The sequence below is a fragment of the Vombatus ursinus genome, unplaced genomic scaffold, assembly GCF_900497805.2.
Source record: "Vombatus ursinus unplaced genomic scaffold, bare-nosed wombat genome assembly UNPS02014833.1, whole genome shotgun sequence".
Taxonomy (NCBI): domain Eukaryota; kingdom Metazoa; phylum Chordata; class Mammalia; order Diprotodontia; family Vombatidae; genus Vombatus; species Vombatus ursinus.
In genome coordinates this window covers 5,156,570-5,183,155 of record NW_020954611.1, presented here as the reverse complement: position 1 = coordinate 5,183,155, position 26,586 = coordinate 5,156,570, and the positions used below count along the sequence as shown (strand labels likewise).

The 26,586-nt window shown below is 37.8% G+C and overlaps 1 protein-coding gene across 2 annotated transcripts in view; it reads left to right on the top strand.

Moving 5' to 3' along the window:
- Positions 1-26,586, top strand: part of CPXM2 (carboxypeptidase X, M14 family member 2) — a 202,464-nt gene that overhangs the window by 113,213 nt on the left and 62,665 nt on the right. For both annotated transcript variants that reach the window (XM_027839844.1, XM_027839843.1), the window contains exons 5-6: positions 11,589-11,673; positions 15,887-16,037. In XM_027839844.1, the coding sequence (XP_027695645.1) occupies positions 11,589-11,673; positions 15,887-16,037 (236 nt within the window). The remainder of the gene's footprint in view (positions 1-11,588; positions 11,674-15,886; positions 16,038-26,586) is intronic.

Here is a 26,586-nt window from a genome sequence, read left to right as displayed (position 1 = left end):
CATCAGAACATCTAGTTTAAATGCCTCATTTTGCACAGGAAGGAGTTGAGACTCAGAAAAATTAAGTGATTTGCCCAAGATCACAGAGGTAGTCATTAGCAAAGCCAGTATGTGAACCGCGTGCTTTGACTCTAAATCCATTGCCATTATCAATCCTGTACATGCAGGCAGAAATGAGGTCAGAGCAGGCTGTGAATCGAGAATCCAAGGAGTCCTGCAAATTTGGAGGAATCTTCTGATCTCATAGATCAACTTAGACAAAAATCTAGAGTCCAATACAGCAGAGAATGGCATTACTAAGCAAAAAAGACAAAAGTGAACTAGGACTCTTCCAGGAATGATCTGCTGTCTTTTATCCTGCCCACTTTGTGTGGGTGAAGCTGGGCCTCAAATGTATTTATCTGGAGAGATGCTTCTAGGTATGTTCTGCTTCTAGAACAGGAAGAGAAGTACTAGGATTAATGTAATGTTCTTACATCTTGAATCCCAAAGAACTGAAAGTCTTTCTCTTCCCTGATCAGGTATGTGCTAAAATATGCTTACTATTTTCTGAATGTAAATTCTTGTTTTAAAAAGTTACCACCTCCTCTTTGTAATCTGACCTGATTTTAAGCTCCTTGATGGCAGGCACCATGAATGATTTATTGTAGAATCCAAATATTGGAAGATATCTCCGTGGTCATCTAGTCTAACCAATCCTAAATTAGAATCCCTTTATTCCTTACCTGAGAATTGATCATCTAGCAGCCAACATTTAACTTACAGTAAGAAGAACCTTCCAAAGGCAGAACATTCAACTTTTGAAAAAAAGTCTAGATTTAGGAAGGTTTTCCCTACTTCGAGCCTAAATTTATCCCCCAGTAAAACTTTCACACGTTGTTTCCAATCTTTAAACTTTCACACCAGGTTTAGCCTCTATGGTCAAGTAGGACAAACCTAGGCCATCTTTCACATCATGGTGCTTCAGATCCTTGAAGACAACTCTCGTGTCTTGCTAGTCTTAAGTTCTCCTGGCAACCTATCTCCAGTTCCTCCAATGGATTTTCATTGTCATAAACTCAAGACATCTTGATTGTATTTTTCTGGAAACCCTTCAGTTTATTAATGTGCTTTTTAGAATATGGTGCCCAGAACCAAGCACAGTATTACCGAGGTGGTCTGCCCATCTCGTAGAAGGTGGCACTGTAGAAGAAAATGGCACTGTCACATCTCTGATCTTGTGAACCTTGACTTTTTCAATGTGAGCTAACGTTATGTTGGCTTTCTTTGTTGCCATGCTCTATTGTTAGGCTTGTAGTCCATTACAATTCCAGCTTGTTTTCTGATGAATTACTGCCTCGCTCAACTTAGACTTTTGAACTTGTTTTTTTTAGCTCAAGTGAAAGACGTTAATCTTTATTAATAAATTTATCTCATTCAATTTGACTTAGTGTTCTAGTCTGTTAATATATTTTGAATCCATAGTCTGTCTTTTGTTATATTAGTCATATCTCTCCAAGCTTTGTGTCGTCTGCAAATTTGATAAGCCTGCCAACTATGCCTTCATTTAAGTCATTGATAGAAGAAATCAATTTAAATTAGCCAGGCCAAGGTTCCATGAGACAATCCACAAAGGTGGATTTCACATTGGTTTGTCCTTCCAGGTTGACATGGAACTGGTAATGAGTACTCATTTGGAAGCAAAAGCGCCCCAAAAAGTGTGGGCCCTTTAAGTCTCAGAGAACTACTGCACAGAAATAACTTGAATTCTATTCTAGATTTTTTTTCACAGTTTAAATGTTGAGATGATTTTATAAGCTACCTAGTGTTTATTTTAATTTTAGAAAATTGACTGGTTCATTTGTGGCTAGTGTTAGGATTATCTAGTGATAGAAGCAGGTGGGCAGTGGGTGGTTCCATGTTAGTAAATTAAATGTATAGTCTATGAATTCAGCACATTGTTTAAAGTAGAATATATCATTTCTGTTTAAAATGAACACCTATTTCTTCACATTAGCTCACATATGATGTTTTATAGCTATTAAAGCATAAGACAGCAATATAAAGTTAAGATCTCTTTTAAATTGCTATCCATTGTACATGTTTGATACTAGGGTAGTAGTACTAGCCTTATTATGTGGACATATTGGTGGGTCATCAATATGGGCTAGACTTATGTCCGTAATATAGATTTGGGGTGATCTATCTAGTCATTCTTTTTTATTTCATTAAATATTTACTAATTCCATATAAAATGATTTGTAATAATCATTCTTTAAATTTTGAGTTCCAAATTCTCTCCTTCTGTTTTACCCCTACACCCCTCCTTGAGAAGTCAAGCACTTAGATTTTTTTATACATATGAGGTCACATCAAACATATTTTCATATTAGCCATGTTGCAAAAGAAAGCACAAACAAAATATTACAATAAAAATAAGGCATGTTTATATATATATGTGTATTGGCGAGGCAATTGGGATTAAGTGACTTGCCCAAGGTCACACAGCTGGTGAGTATCATGTGTCTGAGTCCAGATTTGAACTCAGGTCCTCCTAACTCCAGGGTCAGTGCTCTATCCATTGCACCACCTAGCTGCCCTAACAAATATATTTCAATCTTCATTCACAGTCCACTATTTCTCTCTCTGGATATAGACAGCATTTTTAATCATGGGTCCTTTGGAATTTCCTTGGATCATTGTTTTAATTAGAGTGGCTAAGTCTTTCACAGTTGATCATCCTTATAATATTGCTATTACTGTGTGAAATGTTCTGGTTCTGCTAACTTCATTTTGCATGAGTTTGTATAAATCTTCCCAGTTTTTTTTTCCTGAAATCACCCGGCTCATCATTTCTTATAGCACAATAGTATTCCATAACAATCAAATGCCACAACTTGTTCAACCATTTCCCAATTGATGAGCATCCCCTCTATTTCCAATTCTTTGCCACCACAAAAAGAGCAGCTATAAATATTTTTGTACATGTAGATCTTTCCCTTTTTAAAAACTCTCTTTGGGATGCATACCTAGTAGTGGTATTTCTGGGTTAAAGGGGGGTACAAAATTTTATAGCCGTTTGGACATAGTTCCAAATTGTTCTCCAGAATGGCTGCACTAGCTCACAATTCTACTAGCAGTAAATTAGTGTTCCAATTTTTCTACATCCCCTCCAGTATTTATCATTTTCCTTTTGTATCATGTTACCCAATCTGATAGGTTTAAGGTACTATCCTGGAGTTGTTTTAACTTATATTTCTCTAATCAGTAGTGATTTAGAGTATGTTTTCATGTGACTATTGATAGCTTTGATTTCTTCTTCCGAAAATGGCCTGTTCATATCCTTTTATTATTTATCTTATTTTTATAAATTTGGCTGAGTTCCCTATGTGTTTAAGAAATGAGGTCTTTATCAGAAGAACTTGCTACAAAAATTTTATCCCAGTTTTCTGTTTTCCTTTTAATTTTGGCTGCATTCATTTCTGTAAAAGCTTTTTAATTTCATGTAATAAAAATCATCTGTTTTACTTATCATAATTATCTATCAATTGTTTGGTCATAAACTCTTCCCTTGTCGACAGGTCTGATAGGTACATTTTTCTTTACTCCATTAGTTTACTTATTATATCACTGTTTATGTCTAAATCATGTACCCATTTTGACCTTCTCTTGATATATGGTGGGAGATGTTGATCTATGTCTAGTTTCTGCCAAACTGCTTTCCAATTTTCCTGGTAATTTTTGTCTAATGTTGAGTCCTTAAAGCAGTCTGTCAATTCTATCACTCTTGTTAAATTATATAAATACAAAAGAGATAAATAAAATGTATGTGACTGTCATTTTTATTTAAAATGCACACATACATACATATATGTACATATCTATGCATATATATTGTGTGTATATGCACACATATACATACATACATGTGTGTATGTGTGTGTGTATACAGATATGTATTTAGCAGGTAAATATTTGTCAACTTATAGTGCTGACCCTGTATTTTGACATTGAAAAGGTTCTCCTAATCCTCACACACAAACTGAAGAGGAAAGATGAAATCCCTAATGAGGTTGCTGTGTATCTGTGAATGTTTAATAAACAGCCTTCCCCTTCTCTGATGGCTTTTATAAGTGCATTATGCTTGTGTATTCCTATTCTCTTTGCTACCACAACCATAATTATAGCCTTTGTGTTTCCCATTAAATAAGGATAATCACTGTCATTTATATAACTCTTTAATGCTTCACATACGTTATCTTATTTGGTTCTCACAACAGCTCTACCAAATAGGCTGGCAAAATGATTCTCCTCATTTTACAAATGCACAAACAGGTATGACCCTCAGAGACCAAGCCCAGAAGGAAAAAAGGCATTCAGCATCAACTCCTATTTTGGGACCTTGCTTCTTCACCTTAGCCATCTTCTTTCCTGTCAATGGATGCATATCTGTACCCACCCATCCCTCTCCTCCACTTTCTACTTTTTGCTCTAAGAATTGTAATCAAATCAATGAAACCATTACTTCTGGGAGGGCATGGATAGATGTAAATGTGTTCCAGTGCAGACAGTTACCTACACTGATGAGATCACAGATATGTCAGAGTTTTGAAAGAGAACCATTTGAGTATGTTAGACCTATTTCATCATTCTCAACTGTGTTAATTAAAAAAAAAAAAAACCTAACATTATATACCTATCCAAAAAGTCTTTGTTAGAATTAGAACCTACATCTACCAGTATTTTCCCTATGCTTTTGTTCTTCTTCTAGGTTTAAAAATTCCTTTTTAGTACTTAGTGGAGGCTTTGTGCATTTATAAGAGATAGGGAAGGAGAAGGACATTATTTGTACTGAGAGGTAGTGGGTTCATGTAGGGTCTCCTTTCTTTTAAAGATTCAGATTTGTTGCTTTAAGCACCTTTGATCTGGAGCAAGAACCAGTTCAATCTGTAGCACCAGTTTATTGCTTAAATTTCTCCAAAGCAGGGATTAGATGGATTTAAAATAGTCCTTGAATTTGGATTGGGGAAAAAATAAACCTTTATTTTCAATAACCTCTAGTTGTCTTTTCTATCTTATGTTATACATTTAAAACCATTATTCTGATAAAGGGTCCGCAGGTTTCAACTACCAAATGGGTCCATGATACAAAACAGGTTAAGAACTTCTGCCTTAAAGGATCTCAAATCTAACAAGAGCATGCAAGGACACTAGACAGTTTGGTACAAGGAGAAAGAAAGAAATCAACTAGATCTTCTCATTGTCATCCCAGCCAGGGACTATTTCTTTAATGGAATACTCCATGTCTAGTCTGAAAAGGATAGTGCTGTTTCTCAGCTAGGTTCTACCGATAATGTGACCTTGGTCAAATCACATTAGACTTCAGCTTTCCCATCTACAAAATGAAAGAGTTGGATTATAGGACAAATCCTTCACCTCCAACAGTCTCTAATTCTAAGATTGTTTTTTTTTAGATAAGCCTTCAAAAAGTTGTTGTTTTAAAGGAGAAAAAAATGAGAGAGGGGCATATAGGAAAATGGAAATCTGTCAAGAAATGGCCTGTTGTGTTGTATTGCTATTTGTTGTTGTTGTTGTTTGTGAGTTGCTTCAGTTGTGTCCAACTCTTGGTGACCTTTTTTTGGGTTTTCTTGGCAAAGATATTGAAGTGGTTTGTCACTTTTTCCTTCAACTCATTTTACATATTAGGAAACTGAGGCAAACAAGGTCATACAACTGACAAGTTTCTGAGGGCATATTTGAACTCAGGAAGATGAGTCTTCCTGACTTCAGGTCCATCACTATCCACTGTGCAACCTAGCTGCCTTACCTAGCTCTTCTGATTCCAAATTCAGTGTTCTTTCCATTTAAAGAAAACAGTCTCCTATTGAGAAGGAAGACTGAGATGTGATTGGGACTACAAGCCATGCATGGCACAGCATCTCACTCTTACCGTGAATGTACTTCAATTTAGAGTTGGACACAAATGCTCTTTACCTCAACAGCATTACTTTTCAGGAGACACTGTCAATCATACCAAATTAAACTTGAATGAGGGTGTGTGTCTTGTCCATCTGTGTCTGTGTAACAATGATCATTAGTGAACTTAAGAAGCCATTAAACTGTGCTGTGAATTTCAAACTTTTGTATATTAGGAGCTAAGGAAATAGTCATAATACTGGATAAATCATTTTAAGAACGGCATATACTGATCCCAATAGGTATGCCTATCATGAAAGTTAGAAATGAGGATAATTTTCAGCATTATTTTTATATGTGCAATATTCTGAATGTGCAGAAGATTTTATGTTGACCTTTTAGACAATGACTGCTTTTATTATTGTCTGTGGCTGAGCAATCTTAATGCCTGATGCAAAGAAACTACAGATTTTTCTTCACTGGCAAGTATTTCTAGGCTTAGATTACCCCCACTTGGGGGTAATCAACATCCCTAAATCATTCTTGGCAGTGGACATGGCAGAGAGAAGTTCTAATGGGTATGTTGTCATGAATAGGGTAGAACAGAAGCTTGTGGGCAAAATGGGATGATTGATGTTCAGCATCTCCACGCGGATGGTTCAATATACCAATTTTATGGATGATGAAACTGAAACCTAGTGATGTGCTTTTGGCTGAGTTTGCACATGTAGTAGAAATTATGCATCTTGTCATAGAACAAGGAGTACAACTTACTAATTGGATATTGTAGGACCGCAAAAGACCATTGGAAAGATAGAAAATTCAATAGGATGGTTCTACAGTCTAGTTATTCAGACAGGGAAGAGAACAAAAGCTTATTTGTTCTGGTATATAATGGATTTGCTGTTTCACTGTGTCAACTGATGATGGGTTTAAATGAGTAGATTTATTGAATACCAGTTGTATTATGATCATATATATCTTAACTAATAAGGCAATCTAATCCAGGCAACATCTAATATAAAATATATAGACATTCCACGTAAAAGCAGAATTCACTGTATATAGCCACATCCAGCTTAAAGAAAGCTAGATAATTGAATCCTGCCCAGTAGGATCAAGGTTGAGTTGTAAGATTCCAAGATAATTCCTTCTTAGTCTTTTTAATGTATATAGTAGTCTTAGACATAAAACTTGAGAATAATATTATTGAAAGATCCCTATTAGCCTTTGCCCATTTTGGCATATGCTTTCCCTCCCATGTTCCTTCTGATGACAATAAGCATACCCTTTAAAAAAAATCAAGGCCAGAATAATTTCAGATCATGAAAAGAAAAAAAAAATGAGTGACTTAGACTTTCATTTTGCCTTTATAACAAGCTAGGTCAATTGGATATCAGTCCTTGCCAAACTCATAGAAGATTGAAGGTTCCCAGCTAAGCACCATTTAGCCACTCAGAAGACATGCCCTGATGCTGGACCCAAACATTGAGGGTTTCTAAGTGGATAAGTGCTGAGGCCCACGGCCATACTAATGCAGTGGAGCCAAGAAGGAACGTTCAAGAGCGTCGTACAAGAAGTTTCATGAGACCAGATTATTGTCCCTTCAACATGCATTGTTTAGAAGTATCATGGATCTTAGAAGGCGTCTAATCCAACCCCCTTGTGGTATGGTTGAGGAAAGCAAAAAAAAAATAGACAATGTGTAGTAACCTGAGGGAGTAAATGGAAAACTTGGGATCCAATATCAGGTCCTCAAATTCCAAATTCAAGTTGGTGTTGTGTTGTTGTTTTTTCATTTTTCCACATTGCCTATTGGGGGGGGGGTCATTGATGAGCCATATATTCTCATATAGGCTTTCTTTGTGTCCATAAAAGTAAATTCTTTATAACGGATAGATGAATTATAGGCATAAGAAGACTGAAGCCTATAACTAATTACAACTTTTGCCAAAAAGATATTGTCAAAGGACATGAATGATCAGATAAACAATTGGTCTTAGCACATGCTAAAAGTGATGGACAATAGATAGGCAATCTAAATGCCACCCTGGTATTTACAAAATATTAAGAGTAGCAGAGTAAAAAAAGTCTCCAGAGTATATTGGATGGCTCCTTCATAGAATATTTATGTAAAGATATCATAAAGGAATCACAAAGGATAAAGGACATGAAGGCATTTTGTTTTATACCAGTGGAGGGATCATCTTGATGGATCCATTAAACCATTAAAGTCAGTAAAAGGAAGCCACACACCTATAACAAGAAATAAGAAATCTACCTGCTTAGTCATTTTTGAAGATAATATCTATATGAAAGAGATACATCTCTAGCAGAGCATTTCTGCTTTTCTGGTGGTAACCAAGTTCATTACCAATTCAAATTCCCAGTGCTATGGAACTATATTTTAATCTGTGTGTGTGTGAATGTGTCCAGCCAAACAGTTCTCTGTGAAATTCAATTAGTAAGTCCAATGGGCTTTCAGAGAGTTCATCCAAGTAAAATGTTATCCGATGTTTTGCTACTAATGGGATGCATAAAGGTCTTTGGGTGCATACAAAATCCTTTAGGTTAGCAGTATTATATGATGATCAACTGTAAATGACTTAGCAATTCTCAGCAATATAATGATCCAAGACAATTCCAAAAGACTTATGATGAAAAATGTTATCCACTACTAGTGACAGAACTGATGGAGTATGAATGCAGATTGCAGCATACTTTGTAAAACTTTTAATTTCCTTGGGGTTTTTTTTTGGGGGGGGAGGCTGTGTTTTCTTTCACAATATGACTACTATGCAAACATGTTTTGCGTGACTGAACATGTATATCCTATATCAAATTGCTTGCCTTCTCAATGAGAGGGAAGGGAAAGGAGGAAGAGAATTTGGAACTCAAAATTTTTTTTTAAATAATGTTAAAATTGTTTTTATATGTAGTTGAGGGGGGAAAATATGGCATTTAAATCCCTTAGGGGGTGCAGTGTATAGAGAATTGGGCCTGGAGTCAGGAAGACCCGAGTTCAAATCCAGCCTCAGACACTTACTAGTTATCTGACCTTGGGCAAGTCCCTTAACTCTGTTTGCCTCACTTTCCTCATCTGTAAAATGAGCTGGAGAAAGAAATGGAAAATACTCCAGTATCTTTGCCAAGAAAAAACCCAAAAGAGGTCACCAAGAATCAGGCATGACTGAAAATGACTAAAAAACAACAAAACAGAACAACTTGTGTTTCTGCAGCATTTTAAGGAAAAAGACCACTGAAGATAAACCTGCCTTTTTTTAATTTAGGTGTCCATTTTTCAAAATATTACTTAAATATTTGAAGAGAAATTGTTGATTTGGCCTAAGTTTTAGGTTTTTTTTCTGTCTTTTCTCTAGAAAGTTTCTTTCTTTTTGCTCCTTACCCTCATGTTTTTGAGAACTAAGAATGAACCTTACATGATTACTCCTAACTTTGTTTAACTTAGACTTGTGTGCCTGTAGAATTTAGAATAATTAGGGGAAGAAACAGCCATTGTCACAACAAACAGTTATCACATAAGGTGAGCATAGTAAAATGAGCTTGCTGGCATGTCACTTGGGGGTTCTCTGAAGATTGGCATTAGTTTGTTGTTTCGGTTTGGTATAATTTTATAATACAAAGATAGTCGTTTTATAAAACATAACATAGCTTTAGAATCATTGACATTGGTTCTATGAATCATAAAACATAGAATGCTAAGATAGAAAGAACCTTAGAAATTGTCTAATTCAAGCTTCTCATTTCACAGATGAGGAAACCAAGGTCCCAAGAGGTAATTATAACTGACAATCATAGAATCATAGAGTTGCCCATCCCCTTACCGGTCATCTGGTCCAACTTCCTCTGAAGCATGGAATGCCTCCGTTATATCCTTGGCGAATGATTATCCAACCTCTACTCAAAACCTCCAGTGATGTGCAACTCACTATTTTCAAGAACACTTATTTTCTTTTTGGACAGTTCTGGTTAAGTTATAATAATCCAAAGTCTGTCTGAGGAATTTGCATCAAGTTAGGAAATGCAGGCATGGTATCACTTAGGAGTGCTTACTACTAATAAATAATTTCTTTGAGATCCTAAGATGAAAAGTCTGCTATATTTATAGATTTTGACTTTTAGTAAGTAATCCTTCCCACCCTGTCTCCAGCACACCCACATGAAGCAATCATAATCCCCCAAATCAATTTACAACTGTAGGTTCTTGATAACTGTGCTGTAGAATGAATTAGGTTTAATATAATTAGTTAATCTTTCCAAATAAATTTTGCCGGACAGTATGGATTTGTATTGCAAACAAGAATACTTATTTGGGTTGTTTCTAGATTATGGGGATGAAGTAATTGCTCTGGAGGCTGCTAGGTGGCTCAGTGGATAAAGTGTTGGGCCTGGCAACAGGAAGCAGTATAGCAAAGTGTTGTTATTCACTCTCGTCTGTCTCTTTTATTCTTCATGACTGGATATAAGGTTTTCTTGGCAAAGGCATTGGAGTAGTTTACCATTTCCTTCTCCAGTGGATTAAGGCAAACAGAGGTTAAGTGATTTGTCCAGGCTCAGAAAGCTAGTGAGTGTCTGAGGCCAGATTTGAACTCAGATGTACCTGACTCCAGGCCCAGCACTCTGTCTACTAAGCCACCTAACTGTCTTGGATTAAGGAAAACCTGAGTTCAAATCCAGCCTCAGACACTAATTATGTGACCTTGGACAAGTCACTTAGCCTCTATTTGCCTTAATCCGCTGGACAAGGAAATGACAAACCACTCCAGTGTCTTTGCCAAGAAAATCTCATAATAAAGTCATCATGAAGGGTCACCAAATGACCAAACAACAATAATTGCTCTATGTGAAAATGGATGTTTCAAATACTGTAACATATGTAAGAAATTCCATGTTGACTAATGGCTAGGTAGCGAGCCTTGGAATGAGTAACAGCTAGGTTCAGATCTTCCCCTGATGCATTTCTGCTTTGTCATTATGGATTAGTCAATGCTCAAAAAGCCCTCTACAACTCCACATTGCTGATTTGTATTGGTGAAAGGAGGCTCCACATTGGGAATTCTGATGTGAGGATGAAGTCATGGATCTGGACAAAAAAAACCCTCCAAACAAAACCCAAACATATCAATATTTGTGAAGAGTTGTTAAACTGTCAATTAGCTCTAATGCATTAAAAATCTAATTGTAGAAAATAATAGTCCTTTGCCTCATTACTAATCTAAATGCTAGCAGGATGAGGCAGTGAGAGGAAATGGATTTCCTGAACATAAGGGTTCTGGGAATTGTCCTATTCCACCTACCTGGCAGGAGAATTGTCAGACTATGTTTTCTCTTCAGTCGACTTTCAAAAGGACTGAAGAATGGATGCCTCTGGTCTGTGATTATTATATGTGTCCAGCCTCTTAGGGGAGGGGACAGAAAGCATGGGAGGTTGTGACTGTGATGGAAAGAATCATGCTCATTTTTGTAGCTCAGGTGATTCTTTTTATGATGTGGTCAGCTCTGCTCTGTTACACTGTTTAAGCATTTCTCCATATCAGACTCTCAGACCAATTTGTAGTACAAATTGTAGAGATTATTTTATCGCAAAAAAGCATCTTGTGTTGTTCATATGCACTGCTGTTTTTTTTTTAAGCACATATACCAATACCAGTTCATTTTTGCTTCCTGCTTAGGAGTGATTGGGTGACATCTTACAAGGTGATGGTAAGCAACGACAGTCATACTTGGATCACTGTTAAGAATGGATCAGGAGATATGGTAAGTATCACTTACAGTTGACATGACTAGAACCAAAGAAATTTGGCGAGTGATTATCCAATCTCTACTCAAAACCTCCAGCTTCTGTAGTTCCTCCTCACTCCCCCATTTTATAGATGAGAAAATTGAAATGATGTCTAGAGAGGGGAAACAGTTTACTCAGGGTCATACATATTGTTAATGGAAGAACCAAAGCTTAGAACTTAGGTATCCTGATTCCCAGTTGAGCCTCCTTTCCATTGCACCATGGTACTCACTCAAGAAAGTCTTTAAATGGATATATATCTATGTATGTAATATATAGGTGTAGATATTTATGGACATATATATGGATATATATGTAATATATATAATGTATGTATATATATTTGTATATAAATTAAAGAATGACTAGTGAATTTATTAGATATGTTATCTGTAGTCACATAATAGACACACCAGATATGGTTATGCCTACTGTATAATGTATTTATTAATGTGATGATTCTCTTACATTTCACTCGAAAATGAAGGCAAGGGAGAATTATTATGCACAATTAGGTTCTGATTCACCATCCTTAGGAATTTTCATTGGTCTTTGAAATGCTTTTCCTCTTTTCCTCAAGAATGAAACTCACTCTGAGTTATCCAGTACTGTAGAACTTAATTATACAACACAGTCAAAAATGTTATTAAAATTGAGTTTTCATAATTATCTATTCCTTTAGTAGTTTAAAAGTATCTTTTAATACCAACTTTTGTAATTCAGGCTGATTGTGCATATGTGTGGATGTATATGTTCTTCCCTAATTTGGGACCGTGGTGGTTTGTCCACTCTGGAAACCTCCCTCTTAACTACATTATTTATTTATTGCTACCAGCAGTGGCTTACTTATGCCTATCTCTAGACAGCTATGATTGGTTGTGTGTACCTTTAGATCAAAAGCATGTCTCTTATTCCCTTTCCTATCACCCAAGCTACCCTTTTGTGCTCTGTGTATGTTATGGGTGCTCAATAAATGCTTTTTTACTTGAATGATTTTGCACCTAATTGAAAGCCTTGCCCTGATCATACCATTTCATTGCTCTGAAATTGTCGTTGTGTCATGGATTTCTCACCTAAATCTTTTGAATTCAAGAAGCAAATTGTCATAGTGGATAGAGAACTGGCATTGCAATTAGGGAGACCTAAGTTTAAGCCTTGTGTTTGACACGCACTAATGCTATGAACCTGGAAAAGTAACTTAACCCCTCAGTATTCCATGTACCTCTCTTGTGATGATAAGTTGAAGAGTGAAAGCCAATCTGCCCTGATGCATCAGGAGTTCCCCATGTCAAAGAAGTCACATGAATGGTCCCCAAAGAACATTACTTAAATCCCTAAAAGTCCTTACTCCAATGTTTTATCATGGCATGTAGGAAACCTGGACTCTCAAGGGCCATTTGGTCTTCTCAACTGACAATGCTCATGAAGAGGTTAAATGGGAGAGTTGCAATTGAGAAGGCTATTGCAGCATATGTGGTACTTTTGATTGCAGAGGTGGAGAAATAGAGAAATTCTACAAAGAGCTTTGCAAGATCCTTCACACCAAGTCATTATGTACATTGATTCTTAATGATTTGAACTCAAAGGTGGGCATAGGAGAGGATAGTCAGTCAACATTTATTAAACACGTACTATGTGACATGAACTGTGTTAAGCACTGGACAGTGAAAAGTATGTTGGGAAATTGTTTCAGAGCTAAGAAATGAATTAAATGAACCTTTGTACTCGTCTAACTTAAAAGATTCTTAATTTTTTTTTGCATCATGAACCCTTTCAGCAGAAACTTATGGAGCTATTCTTAGAATGTCTTTAAATGTATAAAATAAAATACATAAGAGTGCAAAGGAAATCAATTTTTTTGAAATACTTTTATCACAGTATTTTTTTAAGTCCAAGAACTCAAGTATGAGAACCACAGACCTAATTCAACCTTTCCATTTACTGGTGAAGAAACTGAGACTCAGATAAATAAATGACCTGTTTACTGCCTACGAGGAAGAACATGGTGGAGCTGGAACTGAAACCCAGTCCAAGGCAGTTCCCAATGCACCGTCCTGTCTTCAATTAGAATCTAATTCCCAGTTCTCTCCACACCCGCCTTTTAACTGGAAGTGAGCTTGCCTTTCTGTGAGCTCCGTATGCTTTTCCTATAACCTCTCCTAAGTATTTATAATGTTCCAATTCCCTTTATAGATGTTAGTGTTTGTTTTATGCCATAGGCTAATCTTTACACTCCTTTGTGTCACAATTAATCACTATGCCCAGAAGAGTGCCTTCTGTAGACAATTAATAAATGATTATTGGATACTGAATGACTTAATCAATGAATATTCCTCATGTAGAGTTACCAATAAATGATAGGGACTCCTTTGTCTGGCATTTAAGCTCTTCCATGACCTGGCTCTCAGCTGTCTTCCTACCCTTGTTTCACGTGCCTCTCCTTCATGATCTCTGAGTTTCAGCCAAACTCAATGGTATCTGTTCCTTGAACCCAGGACTCAGAATCATAGCATGTGAAAGTCAGAAGAGACCTCAGTGGTCATCGAGTCCCACCCCCACACAGAAGGAATTCCCACCCTAATATAATTGACAAGTGGTCAACCAGCTTCTGATGGAAGATTTCCAAAGAGAGGAAACCTATTGCCTCTTGAGGGATATCATTCCATTTTTGAGCAGCTCTGTTTGGTAGGAAGTGCTTTCTTACTTCAAGCCTAAATTTGTCTTCTTTTAACTTTATTCCTGATTGGGCCCTCTAATGGAATAAGCTTAGTCCCTCTTTCTCATGACAGCCCTTCAAGGACTTGAAGACAATTATTATTTCCCTATCCCCATTCCCTGCTTCGGTGTTTTACAGGCTAAGCATCCCCAATCCCTTTAACCAATCCCCGTGTGACACCTGATCAAGTCCCTTCACCCTCCTGGTTGCCCTCCTCTTGATCCTTTCCATCAATGCCCTTCTTAAATTGTGGTGCCCGTAACTGAACACAGTACTCCAGAGGAAATCTGTATGGTTAGGGTAGGATGCAATGGGACTACCACATCCTTATTCCTGGAAGTTATGTCCCACAATTCTATCTACGATCACATGAGATTTTTAGGATTCCAAATCACCCTGCTGATTCATATTGAGCTTTTAGTCCACTCAGACCCTCAGATTGTTCTCCAAATACCTGCTATCTATCCATTCCTCTTCAATGTTATACTTGTGAATTTGATTTTTGTTATAAAGTGCAAGATTTTACATTTATCCCTTTTAATTAAATGTATTAATTCATTTTGGAAACTATCATCCATTACCTCTTCCTACTTTGTGTCATTTGCAACTTTGATGAGAAACCATCTCTTGCCTCTATCCAAGTCATTGATAAAAATGTTAAACAGCACAGCACCAAAGGCAGATTCCTGCAGTATTTTGCCACGGACATTCCAACATTTTGGCATTGAACCATTAATGACTCTTCTTTGAGTCTGGCCACCCATATTCTGCTTCTATTCTTTGGCACAAGCCATTCCCCAAGCCTGAAACATAGTCATTCCTTATTTCAGAATCCTTCTCTTCCTTCAGTGCTTTGCTCAGGTGCCACCTTCACTGTGAAACCTTTGCTACACTTACCAAGTAAAGATACTCTCCCTTTCCTCAGGATTCTTTATAGTATGTTCACTTATGTACGTGTTGTATCTCCCTAGTAGAATATAAGCTCCTTGAGGGAAGGAAATAGTGCCTTTTTTTGCCTTTGTGTCCCAGTGCCTTTGTTGTTGTTCAGCCATTTAAGTCATATCAAACTCTTCATGATGCCACTTGGAGTTTTCTTGGCAAAGATACTGGAGTGGTTTGCCATTGCCTTCTCCAGCTCATTTTACAGATGAAGAAACTGAAGCAAATAGGGCTAAGTGACTTGCCCAGGGTCACACAGCTAATAGGTGTCTGAGGCTGGGTTTGAACTCAAGAAGATGACTCCAGGTCTTGTAATCTATCTGCTGTGCCATCTAGCTGCCCTATTCCAGTGCCTACATAGTTCCTTACACGGACCCTATACTTGATCAATAATGGAAAGGAATGGAATCACTATGACCCAACTGTTTCATGTTACTTAGTAGAAAACTGTGGCAAAAATGTTAGTCTTACTTGAACTGACAGTCTATCTATTCCTCATCAAAACCATAAAATTATCCTTTGTTCTCAAATAGATATTTGAAGGAAACAGTGAAAAAGAAATCCCAGTCCTCAATGAGCTTCCAGTTCCAGTGGTGGCCCGTTATATCCGCATAAACCCTCGGTCATGGTTTGATAATGGGAGTATCTGCTTGAGACTGGAAATTCTAGGTTGTCCATTACCTGGTAAGTGACATCTTTGCTTAATGTCTGACACTCAGTCAGTCAATCAACATTTATTAAGTGCTTTCTATATTCCAGGAACCACTATGCAAAGCACTAGTGATACAAAGAAAGACAAAATCAGTTCCTGCTCTCCAGAGACTTATAGTCCAATGGGAGAGACAGAGAGGAGGCAGCTATTTACGAACAAGTTAGAGATAATAACTCTGTACCATTTACAAAGCATTTTATATGATTATCTCACCTCAGTCAGAAAGGTAGAACAAGTGTTACGATCCACATTTTATAGGCAAGGATAGTTTATCCAGAGCCCAAAGAAGACCATAGATGTAAAACTGGCAGAGACCATTGAGTCTAACCACTTAACAGGTAAGACTAAAGCTCAAGAAAGTTACGTGTCTTGCCCAAGGTCATGAAAGAAGCATCCATTGGACCTGCTCAGCTAGTGTGATGGAGCCCATTCAAGCCCACATAGTCTCACTCCCTTTCCAGTGCTTTTCCCACTAGGTCATAACTAGCCAATGAATAAAGAAAAATGCAAATCCCCATCTGATTTGTGAAATTGCCTTTCTTGTTAAGCGTCAGTATAAAACAGTAACTGAGGTCTGTGTGGTTCTCTGTGAACAAAGGCATTGTCAAAGCATAATATGCAGTACTGTATTAAGGAAAATCAAGACACAGCTGGCTTCTCAAACAAAACTGATGGATTACCTGCAGCTGCACGCGTGTCAGAGTAGAAAACTCATGGTGCCATTTAGTTCAACAAAGATGCTCTTTGTTAGTTTTAAAGGACAGAGGTCAGGTGGGTGTCTTTTCCACATCTGTGCCTTTTTAAGGTGGAAGGTGAGGGTTGGCACCCACGAGGACTGAATAATAAATGGTTCATTGTGAAGTGATGCTTGGTCTATGGCTGTTTGAGGATAAGTAGCCCCCCTCTTCTTAAAGATGACTTTTACCATAGAGAGTCGTGCTTCTATGCATGGCAGCATTTACCATTCTACACTGACTGATTTAGAGGAAGCTAGAAGGGAGGACTGCTGGCCTCATTAGACTGGACATAAAACACATATGCATATATGTCCAGAAACCAAGTGCTGCAAATTGCATGAGTTTTGGGCAAACCTCTACCCTCTCTTCTATCCTATATTATTAAACCCTTCAGCCTAATCCCCAGAGATTGGCTTTTTTGACTTGCTCCTCAAATTATGTTTGATCTTGGTACCAAATTCCTCTTCTGGATCCAGATACTACCTTTTGCCTCTGGACCTTCAATACAGCCCTTCACATCCCTAGCAACCAACTCTGGCTTTGCACAAATATTCTGGTATTTCTGGTCCTCCCTAAGTAGGAATCTTCTTCTTTTGTTTTTAAATTTTAAAAAATAATAATATTTATTTATTTTCAATATTACTTTTTTAAAATCTTGAGTTCCCAACTTTCTCCCTCCCTCAGGTTCCTCCCTCACGCATGAGAAGACAATAAACATGATAATACTTTTAAGTGTGAAATCATGCAAAATATATTTCCATATTAACCATGTGGCAAAAAAACAAGAAAAATAAAGTGAAAAAATGATACTTCAGGTTGCACTCAGTTTATCAATTTTCTTTCTGAAGGTGGATAGCATTTTTCATCATGAGTCCTTCAGAATTGTCTTGGATCACTGTATTGATAAGAATAGCTAGCTAGGTCTTTCACAGTTAAGCATCATTATGGCATTGCTACTACCGTATATAATGTTCTCCTGGTTCTTCTCACTTCACTTTGCATCAGTGCTTGTAAGTCTTCCCTGGTTTTTCTGAAATCAACTCTCATCATTTCTTTTTTTTCCCCACATTTTAAAATATTTATTTATTTTTAAGATTCTTTCCCTTTTAAATTTTGAGTTCCAAAGTTTCAGTTTGAGTTCCAGATTTTCTCTCTCACTTCCAGCCCTCCCCCATCCATTTCTTATAGCATAATAGTATTCCATCACAATTATATACCACAACTTGTTCAGCCGTTCCTCAATTGATGTGCATCCCCTCAATTTCCAATACTTTGCCAAGTAGGACTCTTCTTTTTGATGGCTTTCTTTGCTTCTGGCACTGAGAAATTTTAGCTTGGGTCATGAATAACTCTCACCTACAGCCCAAGGCGGGCCCATCACCCACCCTTCTGAGGGGTGGAGCCAGGAGGAAGAGTATAGTCAACCTGGGATTTATTTAACCAATCATTTTATTTTAAATAGTTAAAATTTAGATTTTGGTTGGGTGTCATATGTGACAGATTTATTCTGAACATCTCTTTGTCATCCTACCAGCTTGTACTCTAAACTGGAGTCATGCTCAGCTGCAAGTCTTTCCTCTTAGCAAAGATACTAAGCTTTTCTGGCCAAGGCCATTTTGATACTCTCTCAGTATTCTTGTTATTGTTTTGCATCAGACAAACTTTTCTAAGAAATTATAGTTGTTAACAACTTCCTTCTCACCAGTTCTGGTTCTAGGCTCTGGTTCTTTAAAACAGAACAAATGGGAGCTACTGTAATTGTACACATCAGGTTGTTATTTCTCTCTTTTCTTCTTGTCTAGTGTTTACTTTGATCTTTCCTCTTGATGAGCTGATGATCTAACTGTAAACAATGAAAGGATGCTGAAATGATCTGTGGGGTTTATTAACCAATCACTTCTGGTGTGTTTAGAGATTTGTTGGTTTCATTTTTTAAATGTTGCCTTTTGATCTTTCCCACATCCAGCCCCCTTTGACTCTCTTTTTGAAAGGCATTTTTCTTCTTTTAGATTATTGTGAGATCAAATTAGTTTTCCTGGTTTTCACATCTCAATGCTGACTCCTGTTCAGCTTGCTGTATGCTTAAGCTCCCCCGATCTTTATTTGAATAAACTGAAATCACACTGTCATGGAGTGAGATTCCTGAGCAGTCTGTAAAACCTTTGACTCTGTTAATTCCTTAATCCCTGAATTGTATTTTCCAGCTTTGTTTTCATCATTCCATAATTTGGAGAATTTTATCAAATTCTTCATAGAATTTCTCTCTTCGGCTTCCATGAGAGATGTAGGCAGCTAAACTTCAATTATCTTTAAAGTGACTACTTTGCTTAAGCTCCCTGTGAGCTCAGCAAGGTGAGATGATCAGATGCTTATGAAAAATTTCTCTTTACTGGTGAGCTCATGATGAAATCAATTTCCCCAACTTCTTTATTCATTTGTCTGAGGAGCACCTATGAAGGAGGAGGAGGGAACCTATTATAGAGATGTGTCATGTGTATTCTTTCTATCTGTCACTTATAAATTTTCCTGAGCTGAATTTCAGGCTTCTAAAGAAGCTTACATTTGGATTGAATTTCTCCATCCAGATTCAATTATAGCCAAATCCTGTCAAATTCAGAAGAGCAAATCTTTATGAAAAACAGTATTTATACTTAGCTATTTACCTAATGAGTGTAGTTATTGCTACTAGAGTACAAGAGTCAAGTGAATTCAGGCTAATGCCTTCTGTATGCCAGGCCTAGTTTTGGGCATTGGAGCTATAAAGACAACAAAGGAAAAAGAGTATCTATCTGTCCTCAGGGAGTTTACATTCCATTAGGAGATATATGTGTACACACACACACTCACACACACACACACAAATTCTAACCTTTGTAAGGTAATTTGGCAGTGACTGACAACTTGGATTGGTAAGAGAAAGGGGTATGTATGTTGATTTATAGCTAAGTTAATTGTTGTTGGAGGGAGGAAGAGTGGTTGGGGGCACAGGAAAGTATTTTTTTTTCTATTTTTCTAGAGTCTGAGCTATTCCTATATTTCTGTCTTCTAGGGTTTCATGTTGTTTATTCTAACCACTGTCTTTTCCTGACTTTCATTGACAAGTTCTGTTTTCTCAAATCAGAAAACATGTTATAACATTCGGAGGCCTCTTTTTTTTCCCTCTCAGGTAATTGGCTTTTGTGGTGGATGTGAAAGGTAAGAAAGAAAAGCCAGAGAGAGAAGAAGAGATAGGGTACAGATGAATAGGAACAGGAAAGCAAAAACAGTATTTGGGACTTCTTCCCAGAAATTTACCCTTTACAGGGAGTTCTTGGGGTTAGGAAGCACTGCCCAGAGTAAGGGGTGTGTATATATCAAATGGGTATAATTAGCAGTAGAAGAAACAGGAGCAGACAACATAAAGTTGCAGAGTATAAGAACCTGGGAGTGTTGGTGTACTAGAAACCCTATCTATAGGGTGGACCAGGAGGCGTCTGAGGGAGTGTTTTTAATGAGGGGATTCTCTGAGAGAAGTTGGGGAATTTCCACTTTGGAGAATGTAATGGTTTTTCCATCATCCTCTAGGTAGGCCATCACAGAGGAAGGTCTCACCTAGGACCAAAATGGTTCAAGGTATTGGAGGAATAAAGAAATAGTGGGACTTCACATCACCAAACACATTTATCAAGTGCCTACTCTATCCAAAGCACTGTGCCAGGTACTAGCGATACAGAGATACTTGTTCTACTTGGCTCCAGAGGACGGAGCTAGAAACAATATGGATGGAAGTTATAGAGACATTTTGGCTCATTGTAAGAGAGAAAAAAAATTTCCTAACTATTAATAATTATCACAAAGTGTAATGACCTGCCTCAGGATCTTGTTTTGTGTTGTGTTGTGTTGTTTTTTAGCCCTGGAAGCCTTCCAGGGAAAGCTGGATGATCATTTGTTGGGGACTTTGTAAAGGGAATTCCTATTCAGGCACAGGTTGGATTAACTGGCCTCTGGGATCCTTTCCAATTCTGGGATTCTGTCTTTTCTTTTAGGTCTTACTTTTGTATACCTTCTGGTTTCATTTACAACTGATGTTACTATGGATGTGAACGTATGATTCTGTTTCTTAATTTGGGGAGTCACTGAACAGAAATCATCTTTTTGGGAGTATCAGTGGAACTTATAGAATTCTTCACAGTCATCTGGTCTTGTCAGAAATAATCAAGGAGACACCACATTTCACTTTGCTGCATCTTTGCCTGTTGTCCTATATGGGAAAGTGGAAATGACATTGAAGAAGGTGAATTTGAGGAGGGATATTGGACCAGACGAAGCACATGCAGAAGGGCTCTGTACTGAAGAGGATTCAGTTTTCAAAGCATTCAGAGACTAAACCCCAAGAGCACTCTAACTGGGGAAGAGTCCAAAGAATGGAAAGGATCATGACTGATGCTTTTCCTGATGAACCAAAGGAAAGGAGCATACATTGACAAAGTCTTCCTTCTCTTCACTTATAAAAGCTTTATGAAAGTGATCTAAGCATACATCCAGGGCATGCTCGATGAAGGCTTTCTGGGAAGTTTTGTTTCGCTTTGCAGTGGAGCCCATCTCTTTATAGTTACAAAACTGAGTGTAATATGGAGAATGTTACCTCCCACTATATTAATTATGTATTGTTTTAAGAGTACTCATGACTCAGAAATCAAATCAAACTCAAAAACCCTCCTCTGACATTACCTTGAAGACCATCCTCTCCTATCCTATCTCTTACATCTATATGAGAATCACAAATAATGCAACTACAAATATCATTTTTCAATAATATATTGAATATAGGCATCATAGAGATGTTAATCAGGGACATGTATTTTTCTCAAAGGAGCACATTGGCCTCTGGCACTGTATATATTCTGTGTAAGTTCTAAGTGAGAGACAGCATGGCATAATGGATAGTGAGCAGACCCCATCTTTGACACATAGTGGCATGGTCCAGGGCAAGTCACTTAATCACTCAAAAGCCTTGGCAACTTTCAAAGACTAAGTAGAACAGGTGCCAATCTGTATTAGTAGAGAGGAATTTCCCTTATCAGAGTTCCCTATACCAAAAAAAATCACTGGTCTGATTCCTTCCCTCCTCTCAACCCCTTAACAGTCCAAATGAATGAAGTAGATCTTACTCATGGCAAAGCTTTCAAAATGCTTTTGTTGGAAAATCACATTGAAATAGTTGCAGTGATCTCTAGAATACCACCAAGACTTCTCAGTGAAATACAAAGGAATGCAAAAGAAATTTAGACTGACCATCTTACTGGGAAAACAAAACAAATGACTAGATGAAAAATAGGTCTTGTTTAGATTATGACATGCCTGTCAAATTAGACAATGAATATATTGGATAACCACTGCCAATGGATAGCAAACTTGTCCCTGAATTAGGTAGGATAAGATGAAACTGAATCACATTTTGGAATTTGTATTGTGGGCCCTGCAAAACAACTTGTTGGCTAAAAAAGAACAATTTGCTATCTCATCGTCTTCTCCACTTAACCAGGTAGAACTAAACCTCAATGGCAGAGAAAATGCCTGGTCAATGACAGCAAGATCTGTTTTCTCAGTTCAAGTTGCTTTGACTGGGGTAAAAAAAATATCCTTAAGTCCTTACAGTGAATGTGAGATTTCCCTTGTGGGCCACAGTGCCCGGTCTGGATTCTCTTTGGGAACTATAAAAACAGCAGCATAACAGAGAAGCTTTTTTTTTTCTGACAGTTTCTCTTGTCAATCTCACTGCAAATTGGCCATGTTGCTGCCTAAAGAATGTATATCAACCAAGGGAATCAAATGGTGTTCCTGAATTCATATGAGCAACATAGCCCTCTAGGGAGCTCATGAGATAAGAATTCTTTGAAACAGTGACAGTAATAAATAAACCAGATTGATATACTACTATCTTTATAGTTCTATGCTTGGTTTCTCTGACACTAATTAGCCAATATCAAGATGGATATGACCTTGATTGACCTCTCTGCCACTTCTTAGTCTATACTTTCCTTGTTTTTGTTTTCCCTTCCTCAATAGGGGCAGGTTTCTCACGAGGATAATCGGATGTTGGCTTGGGATAATGTTCATTATTTTCTGCAGAGTTACCTGGGATACTCTTTTAATAGACAGAGTTCTTTGGAGACAGGTTTATATTTTACCCTGTGGTCTGTCTGTATTTTCTTAGGTCCCACTAGCCATCACTCCTATAGTCTAGGCCCACTGGAGGGCACTTGATTATATCAGAATTTGATGCAACTTTCTTTTATCACTCAATGTGTGACACACAGGAGAGAGGGTCAGTGTGTGCCCAAAATCCAACATCACTCTGTTCAGATTTTCAAAGATCCATACAAACTTGAACTCTAGTCCATAGTGCATGAAAATGTTTCTTTTCTCCTCTCTCCCACCCCTTTCTCCTTTTTGTCTTGGCCCTAGTCAGATACATTTACTTCTTGGGATCAAGTATCTTTATTAATTCTTGTTTATTGTAGTAATTGCCTTGGTAATTTGGAAGGCCACCAGGATGGTTAAAAGCCTTAGGATAATGACATGTAAAGATAAGTTGAAGCAAGAAAAGCTCTTTAGCCTAGAGTCATAATTTAGCTGGAGCTAGGTTAGCCTTTGAGAACTTGTGAGGTTGTTGTTTAGGAAGGAAAATAGTACTACTTGGCCTTGGAACTAAGAAATGGCTAGACGTCCCAAAGGGACACAATTAGGCTTGATAAAAGCAAAAATTTTGTAACAGTTAGGGCTATGAAGAAATGGAATGGACTGCCTCAGATACATGTGCATTCCCTTTCACGGGAGGCCTTCAAATAAAAAGAGATCACTGCTGGTCAGGCAGGTTACCAAGGGGATTCTTTGTTCAGGTATATTTTGTACCAGGTAGCCTCTGAAGTCTCTTTCAACTATGAGATTCTGTGATTCCCTGAAATGTAATTTCTACCTAATCACTCAGCAGTGCTGATCTCTGTGACCCTTAGGATTAGGCTTCCTGTAAACAGGAAAGTCAGAAGAACTGAAACTGCTCCCTTATCTCTTTTCTTTGCTTGCCCTGCTTCATATTGAAGATTTCAGCTATTATCCCTCTGGGCTCAGGCACTAACTCCATCAATTCTTAAAAACAAACAGTACTCCTCCCCCGAATGTATTTTGAAGGAGATTTCATTAATGACACACAACAATATTGTGTTTTATTACATATAGTACCTCTTTTGATCATCAGAGCCACTGAGCAAGAGTGCGCTGCAGATGGGTGCTGCAGAATTCATTAGTTTTTGATCGCGCTCCTAGGGTAACAGACTGTTTGATGTAGGTCAGACCCCATTACAATAAAAACCTTATGTAACTCAGACACTTAGATTTCCCAGCTGATTGTTCACACGGGAACTAGCCCTTTGGTAGTTGTTGGTATTGAGAATGTAGTGATGCCATTTTGGTCCTCTTTGAGAACAAAGGAACTCTCAGGTGAGGAAACTCCCATCTACCAATGCAAATTGACATTTTCTCTATAAATAATAGCTTTAGAATTCCTGAGGGAATGAGGGACTTGTCCAGGGTCTCAAAGTATATGTGAGAGAGAGAGGATTTGAATAAAAGCCTTCTTGGCTCCCAGGTCAACTCTCTGTCCCTTCCATATCCCTATTTTCCCCATCGGGGTTTTCATATATCTTGGGTCAGCATAAGAAATTAAAGGAATTTGGGGGGAGTTTTGCAGAAGCCACAGATGACACACAAAGGCTACCAGATGATACAGAGCCTATGACCAAATACTTAACCCATGTTTTACAATAAGGTACTGTAAACACCCCAAAAAGAAAAAGAAAAAAAAAATCATACTTCTCCAGTACAAAAGGAGGGCCAAAAAATGTAGGCACATTTCCCGGGTTGCAGAGGCACTGTGCTCCTAACCCCTGCAATGATGTGGAAGGGATAGCTGTACTTTGTATAGATAGTTTAAGTAATATCTGAAAAAAATTCTATTCATCATCCAAGAATTTAAACATAATTATAAAAATACTGGTTGATTAGGAGTCAGAAGGATCTTGGTTTGAATCCTTAATCTCTGGACCTCAGTTTCCTTACCTGTCAATATTGGATTAGATATCCTTTGAAACTCCTTTCAGCTGTATGCCCGTGACCCTATAATCCTAATCAATTAATTTTCCAGAGGGAAAAACTGCAGGGTGAATAAATATATCGATTTTCAGAAGCTCAATTTTAGGACTTTAATTGGCAGTGATTAGGGACAAGAGATGACTTGGTGCCTTCTCTTGGGGTCCAATCCATATTTCAAACACCTGTTATTGTCTCATCTACACTTTCTTAACTGTTAGTCAATAAACATTTATTAAGTCCTTACTTTGTGCCAGGCACTGTGCTAAACACTGGGAATATACATATCAAAAAGAAAGACAATCTCTGCCCTCCAGGAGCTTACAATCTAATTGTCCTTTAATGATCACTTCTATGTTTACCCTGCAATGGATTTGCCCTTCTCTCCCTACTCAGGATCAAAGGTTACAGGGACTAGTTGACTGGCTACCCAATGACTTCAATCTCAGCACTCATTTCTCTGCCTTATATTCTTTTTTTTTCTTCTGTCTGTTTCTTACTTAGAGGCCCCTCAAAAATATTGTTGTGGGGAGACTAGAGTGACTTGGAAGAGGTTAATTGTGGAGGGTCACTTAGGGCCTTTGATTAGCTTATGAATGTTATTCCGAGCGTCAGAGTTCCACATCTGATGTTTACCGTCCATGTTTCCTTAACTCCGGCCCACCTTTTTATTTTCAAAGAATGTCGAAGAACTTAGCAGCAGCTAAGTGTTGCAGTGGATAGAGTGCCAGGCCTGAAGTCAAGAAGACTCATCTTTGTAAGTTTAAATCTGGCATTGGACTCTTACTAGTTGTGTGTCCTTGGGCAAGTCACTTAACCCTGTTTGCCTCAGTTTCCTCATCTGTAAAAATGAGTTGGAGAAGGAAATGGCAAACCAGTATCTTCACCAAGAAAACCCCAAATGGTGTCACAAAAAGTTGGACATGACTGAAATCAATGAGCAACAATGAGGAAGGACTCAGGTATAGGACTTCTTGCTACTCAAGTAATAGGAAAGATGAGGATGTGCCCAATAAAGCCCATTGTCATTGAGACGCAGAGCACATCTTTGCATTCTGCAGCACTGGTTCTGTGTGTCTCTCAGGCCAATTGCTGAATAGCAGAGAAGACCATAAAATCATTGGTCTATCTGTTCATAAAGATAACAAAATATCATTAATCAAATGGAGCTAACCATTTGTCACAAAACTTTTATTGATCATCTAACCTTCAATTCAGCAAACACTTATTAAGTACCTGTTATGTGCCTACAGTCTCTAAGTTCTACTGAAGACCTACTGGGAAGCCTCATCATAGTCTGAAGGTAATGTTGGGCCAGCAGAATAGCAGCTGAAGAGGCCCAGTGACAACAGACTGGGTGTTGGCTACTTGAGGGTAAGCCTAGCTAAGATTTACATAATGTCCCATTTCTCATCTTTGCGCCTTGGCACAGAGCATCTCAACCGCTCACCTTCATCCTCACCTCCTGGAAGCCTTATCTCTCTCCACCTCCTTTTGTGACTCTCTCCCCCCACCCCTGCCAAGTTGCTCCCCTTCTTTCTGCCTCTGAAATTACTTTGCACATATTTTTATGTATTTAATTGCTTAGATCATTTCCCCCTGCTCTAGTGAAGTATAAACTCCTAGAGGGCAGGGATTTGTTCTATTTTTGTCTTTC